The 6,770-nt window shown below is 37.1% G+C and overlaps 1 protein-coding gene across 1 annotated transcript; it reads left to right on the top strand.

Moving 5' to 3' along the window:
• The first annotated feature begins 841 nt into the window (after positions 1-841).
• LOC142639993 (uncharacterized) lies at positions 842-5,232 on the top strand. The gene is made up of 8 exons (XM_075814110.1): positions 842-1,916; positions 2,007-2,182; positions 2,288-2,361; positions 2,744-2,901; positions 3,514-4,229; positions 4,359-4,533; positions 4,585-4,692; positions 4,793-5,232. Exons 1-8 carry the CDS (start codon positions 842-844, stop codon positions 5,230-5,232), a joined length of 2,922 nt encoding a protein of 973 aa, XP_075670225.1.
• Positions 5,233-6,770: the final 1,538 nt, after the last annotated feature.

Consider the following 6,770-nt stretch of genomic DNA (forward strand, 5'->3'; position numbering starts at 1 on the left):
GAAGTTATCTTTGAACCCTCACACTTCCTTGAATCCAGGGGAGGTTACAAGTTTGATAACTGTCTTTAGGACACTATATAAAGATATAGAGAGAAAACTAACTTTGTCATCGGAGGGTTCTTGGCCGGCAACCCCGGTCACCTTTGATCGTTTTTCTTTCTTTTCCAGGCCATCGAAAGAGTAAGTAGTCCTTTCAAGTCCGAAGCATCTAGCCTACTGATTTTCTTCGCATTATCAGAAATCATTCTCTCAAGCTCCGTAATGTTCATTCACTCACTCTCTCTCTCTCTCTCTCTCTCTCTTTGCATGTCTGTCATTTCCTCCATTGATGAACCTTCGAGCTTGCATCTTGATTTCAACATGGTATCAGAGCTGAACTAGTTCAGGGAATCGTTCAAGTCTGGTATTCTCTGATTCTTCCTAGTTCAATTTTCATCTTTCCGTTCTTTCTTGGTGCTTCTTTCAGATCAATTAGAATTTTTTTTCTTCTTCGTTGTGTTTCTAATTGATTCTTGCACTAAGTTCATCTTCTTCTAGGTTTTGTCTTCTTTAGCATATTGAAACCTAGATTTCTTTCTTTGTAATTGGACATTGTTTTCTTTCCAATTTTAGGGCTTCAATTCCCAATTTGCGGTGTGTTCATCAAGATTGTAAATTTCTTCAATCTTAGGGTTTCAATTCACACTTTGCAGTTCTCTATTGTGATTTCATCAAGATTGTATATTGAATCTTGATTTGATTTGGTTCTTGTTCTTAAAGAACTCTATAGAGAGTCAATTTTGGTTTCTTTACCTTTGTTAATTCTGGTTTGGGAATCTGTATCTTCATCATTGCGCTAAGTATGACTGAAAGTATATCTAGTGCAACGGCTCGTACTGCTCAACCTTGGGAAAATTCTTCCAGTCCATATTTCCTATCCAGTGGTGATAATCCTAGTGTTTCATTGGTAGTTCAACCTCTTACTAAGGAGAATTATAACACTTGGAGTAGGGCAATCCTCATCTCTTTGGATGCCAAGACCAAATTAGGATTTATTGATGGCTCTATTCTTAAACCTCAATCTGTTAATCATACCTATTACACAGCCTGGTGTAAATGCAACAACACTGTCTTGGCTTGGCTATTTAATTCTGTTTCTAAGGATTTACAACCAAGTATAGTGTATTTCAAGACTGCCAGAGATGTGTGGATTGACTTGCAGCACAGATATGGGCAGGGCAATGGGCCTAGAATCTTTGAGTTGAGAAAAGAAATCAGTTCTTTGACTCAAGAAGACTTCACCATTAATGCATACTACACCAAATTTAAGGGTCTTTGGGATGAATTTACCAATTATAGGACTTGTACCTGTGGACATCAAGTAGAGGATTGTACTATGTCTTTCTTAATGGGGTTGAATGAGACTTATGCAGCTGTCAGAAGTCAGATTCTTCATATGGATCCTATACCTTCCTTGAGTAAAGTTTTCTCTCTTTTACTTCAAGATGAGAAGCAAAAAAAAGTTGGTTCTGGTAAGAAGGCTATGCTTGAGACAGCAGCTGCATTGGCAGCATTGGGATCTAAGTCTGGTAGTTTTGCCAAGAATTTCAATAAGTCAAAGGCTGGTGGCAGACCTCAATGCACTTACTGTGGTGCCATGGGACATGTAGTTGATAAGTGTTACAAGCTACATGGTTATCCTCCTGGGTACAAGTTCAAGAACAAGTCTCACACCTTTGCAAGCAATCTGGTTGCAACTGAGGATAGTTCCAATGAACCTGTCTCCCTCACTAGAGCTGAGTATCAACAGTTGGTTGGTTTGCTGAATTCACAATGTCATTTTGGTACTCAAGCCCCACCAGAAGCAAGTTTGACCACTACTCACCAGGTTGCTAGCATCATAACTCAGCCTTCTCTTGGTTCTCAACTTCCATTTGGTTCTTAAGGTCAAGAGCTGTCAGGTATTTGGTTCTATCCATCCTTTGAGTATTCAGTTTTTTCTTCAAGTGTCAATACTTCACATATAGGCTCCACTGATTGGATTCTTGATAGTGGAGCTACTGACCACATGGTTCACTTTCTTCATTTTTTTAAGTCCATTACATCTTCTGTTCATATTTCTGTTAGATTACCCAATGGTGATATGGTCAACGTGACTCATATAGGCACTGTTCAAGTTTCTGCCTCCTTAATCTTAGAGAATGTTCTTTGCATTCCTAGTTTTTCGTTCAATCTTATTTCTATTAGCAAACTGATCTAGAATCCTTCTTGTTGCTGTATCTTTCTTTCCAATTATTGTTTTCTCCAGGACTTACAGCATTGGAAGATGATTGGGTTGGGTAAAAGCAAGGAGGTCTTTACACACTGCAGTGCACTCCACAGGTCATTCTACCAAATTCTGTTTCTGAGGCTTTGTCAATGTTGTCATCCTGTTTTCATATAAAAAATGTTAATTCTTGTAGTCTTGATTCTTCTGATAGTGCTTTTAGGCTATGACACTATAGATTAGGTCATCCATCTGCACAAAATTTGACTTTGTTGAATAATATTGTACCTGAAATCAATTCTTGCAATAAAAATACGCCTTTTGATTGTCACATTTGTCCTTTAGCTAAACAGCACAGATTGCCTTTTACTCATTCTTCCAGCACTTCTTTATCTTGCTTTGATTTGATTTGATTCATGCTGACATTTTGGGACCATATTCCACTCCTTCCCTGAATGGATCAAGGTATTTTCTTACCTTGGTTGATGATTACAGCAGGTGTACTTGGGTATATTTGTTGAAGCATAAGTCTGATGCTTCTGCCTTGATTCAATCCTTCTTTCACATGATTTTAACACAATTAAATGTTCCTATGAAAGTGCTTAGGTCAGATAATGGACTTGAATTTGCCCTTTCTTCTTTTTATGCTTCTAAGGGTATAATTCATCAATTGTCATGTGTTGAAACACCATAGCAAAATGCTGTGGTTGAAAGAAAACATAGGCATCTTTTAAATGTTGCTAGAGCCTTAAGATTTTAGGCTAATTTGCCTTTGAAGTTTTGGAGAGATTGTGTTTTGACAGCAACATATCTCATTAATAGGCTTCCTAGTCCATTGTTACAAAATCTTACTCCTTATGAGAAAATCTTGGGTCATCCACCTACCTATAGTCATCTTAAATCCTTTGGCTGTTTGTGCTATGCTTCAACCTTAACTAGACATAGAACAAAATTTGATCCTAGAGCTAAGGCATGCATTTTCATTGGTTATCCTTTTGGTACCAAGGGTTAAAAATTGTATGATTTGGCTTCTAAGATTGTTTTCTTGTCTAGGGATGTTATTTTTAAGGAGTTCATTTTTCCTTTCAAACATTGGACCTCTAAATCTGTCACAGCCCCTACTCCCAATTCTTCTCTTATTTTTTGACCTCAGAATTCTGTTCCAGATCCTATTCCTTCTGTTTCTGCAGAATTTTCTTTTCCTTTCTCTTCTGTTGAACTTGTTGTTCCTCCAGATTAATTTCCTGACCTTGTGCATTCTGATTCAGCTCCTTTTCCATCTATTCTTGCTCATTCTGATCCTACTGACCTTCTTGATCTTATTTCTTCTCCTGTACCTGAGTTCCCAATTGTTAGAAGATCTTCTCGGCCTCATAAACCTCCTTCATATCTTCATGAATATCACTGTAATCTTGCTTCTGCTCATGTGTTGGCCACAACTTCTTTACCTCAATCTCATGATTCTTCTGTTTCTAACAGTCCAGGTATTCTTTACCCTCTATCTTCTACTCTTTCATATAATAGATTGTCTACTTCACATAAGGCTTTTGCCATTGCTTTAACTGTTGCCAAGGAACCTACTTCTTATGCTCAAGCCTTGCCTGATCCTTTGTGGCAAGCTGCCATGAAGGCTGAGATTGATGCTCTTCAATCTAACAACATTTGGGTTATGACCAAACTTCCTCCTGGCAAGGTTCCCATTGGCTGCAAGTGGGTCTACAAAATTAAACTCAAGGCAGATGGGTCTGTTGAGAGGTACAAAGCAAGATTGGTTGCAAAGGGGTTTACTCAAGCTGAGGGTATTGATTATTATGAGACTTTCTCTCTTGTGGTGAAGTTTGTCACTGTTAGAACATTATTGGCTCTTGCTGCTGTTTATGGTTGGCATCTCTCTCAATTGGATGTCAACAATGCCTTCCTTCATGGGGATTTAGATGCGGAAGTGTACATGGTTCCTCCACCTGGATTTGGCAGCAAGGGGGAGGTGTGTAAACTCACAAAGTCTCTTTATGGTCTCAAGCAAGCTAGTAGATAGTAGTTTGTTAAGTTGTCTGCTACTATCATTGCTGATGGTTTTATCCAATCTAAATTTGACTACTCTGTCTTCACCAAGGCCCACAAAGGTTCAATCATCATTTTGTTAGTGTATGTTGATGATATTCTCATAGCTAGCAATAATGTGGATGTTGTTAACACCTTCAAGCTCTTTCTGGACAACAAGTTCAAGCTAAAAGATCTTGGCACTTTGAAATATTTCTTAGGCCTTGAAGTTGCTAGAACTAAGAAGGGTATTAGTTTATGTCAAAGGTAATTTACCTTGGAGCTATTGTCTGATACAGGTTTGCTAGCTAGCAAGCCTACTAATGTGCCAATAGAGAAATCTGCCAAATTCAGTAGCTTAATGGGTGAGGATGTTCCTGATCCTTCTTTGTATAGAAGGTTGATAGGTAAATTACTATTTGACATTCACTAGACCAGACATATGCTACTCAGTACACAAACTTAGTTAGTTCATGAGCTCTCCCAAGGTGCCTCACTTACAAGCAGCCTATAGAATTCTTAAGTACCTAAAGAAGACACCAGGTCAGAGTTTATTTCTTTCTGCCAGCTCAGAATTGAAGCTTAAAGCCTACTGTGATGTTGATTGGGCTGCATGTCCAGATACTAGAAGGTCTATATCCGGTTTTTGTATGTTTCTTGGTGAGTCTTTGATTTCTTGGAAATGTAAAAAGCAACAGACTGTGTCAAGATCTTCAGCTGAGTCAGAGTACAGATCAATGGCTATAGTCACAAGTGAAGTTGTTTGGTTGATAGCTTTGCTCAAGACTTTTGGACTAGAGCACAATCATGCAGCTTCTCAAGGCAGCTATCTATATTGCTGTCAATCCAGTTTTTTACGAAAGAACAAAGCACATAGAAATAGACTGTCACTTCATCCGAGAAAAGATTCAAGATGGAGTGATCAAGACCTTCCATATACCTACTAGACACCAGATTGCAGACTTCTTCACTAAGGCACTTAGGCATAAACAATTTCATTACCTGTTATCCAAGATGAACTTAGTCAACATATATAGTTCATCTTGAGGGGAGTGTTAAATATCTTGTAGATTGTAGATATTTGTGTCTTGTAGATATTTGTTATAAGCATAGAATATCTTGTAGATATTAGTTTTAGTGGTTCTGTGTTGTATTTTGTATATAGTAGTACTAAGCTACAGTAGCATAGTGTTGTATATATTAGTACGGGTGTAGTTTACAGAACATTTTTAGTTAGTTTGTCATCTGCCATTTGTCATGGTTGTATTGGTTGTAATAGTTGACTTTCATTGTTCTGTTTCTGGTATATAAAGAAACAGAGTCAGATATTTATAATATATAGAAATCATTCTCTCAAGCTCCGTAATGTTCATTCACTCTCTCTCTCTCTCTGCATGTCTGTCATTTCCTCCATTGATGAACCTTCGAGCTTGCATCTTGATTTCAACAGATTGACTAAGACACTCATGCATGAATATTGAGAGTTGAAATTTTGCGGTTTAAAAACTTGTTACTTTGTCAAAATTCATAAACCTTTGTGTAATCATTCATATTTAATGTTCAGTGTATTCACTTCGAAAAATACCTAGATTCTAAACACGTTTACAGCGTTGGACTCCAACTACCAATAATTGGAACAGAAACGTAATATCGCCTAAACAATCTTCCGATTTGTCCATTTACTTTTCCTTCCATCATTATTAATCTTAGTCAAACATCGAATGCTATAATAAATATTAAGTGAGTTTCGGGGGTACTCCCTCAATCTCCACGACTGTACGTATGAAAAGACATTAAAAAAATTATTTCAAGACTGTCTCTTGCAAACCCTAAATTTTATATTTTTGCATCATTATGGCAATAATTTACCAGTTGCAAAGATAACTTAGGCACCGCATGACCTGTGCCACAAATTTGAAACTGGAAGTTTCTTGTGAAATGTATATGAATCTAATGTGGGCAATCAATTGGTAATAATTACTAAATCCACGTTTGCATAGCTCAACTATATTTTATATATTCTTTTTCTTGGCATGTTGTACCAATAAGGTCAAATAACAAAGCTCATCATTACAAACATAATTTAACAAATATCTACATGGCTCTACCACTAGCATGTGGAATGGTCACAATTGGCCCACATGTTTCCATGGAAAAACATGAAGGTTTTGGACTATGGGTACCCTTAAAATTGCATTTGAAACTTTGAAAGTAGAGGAGGACTATTTATTAGAGTTATTTTCTAGGAAGCACGGATATGGATATAAATGTGAATAAAAACATAGATACAACACGGTAATACGAGTAATTTTTGAATAATTATAATATAAAATGGTCAGTATGATATCGGTATGACACGAATACGACATAGATCTGGTATGTACCATAAATAAAATGACAGTGCTTCCTAAGTTATCTTACCTATTCGTATATGATCAAGATTTGTCTTTAATCCTTATGTTTGTGCTCCACAACCAGCACACAC

The sequence above is a fragment of the Castanea sativa genome, chromosome 6 (genome assembly GCF_040712315.1).
Source record: "Castanea sativa cultivar Marrone di Chiusa Pesio chromosome 6, ASM4071231v1".
In the NCBI taxonomy this organism is placed as follows: Eukaryota; Viridiplantae; Streptophyta; class Magnoliopsida; order Fagales; family Fagaceae; genus Castanea; species Castanea sativa.

Excerpts from the sequence above, each read along its gene's own strand:
- LOC142639993 (XM_075814110.1), top strand. The coding sequence starts at position 842 with ATGACTGAAAGTATATCTAGTGCAACGGCTCGTACTGCTCAACCTTGG. Across the intron at positions 2,902-3,513 it reads TTCTTTTTATGCTTCTAAGG|CTCCTTTTCCATCTATTCTT; the intron begins GTATAATTCATC and ends ATTCTGATTCAG. Across the intron at positions 4,693-4,792 it reads TTTGTATAGAAGGTTGATAG|CCTATAGAATTCTTAAGTAC; the intron begins GTAAATTACTAT and ends ACTTACAAGCAG.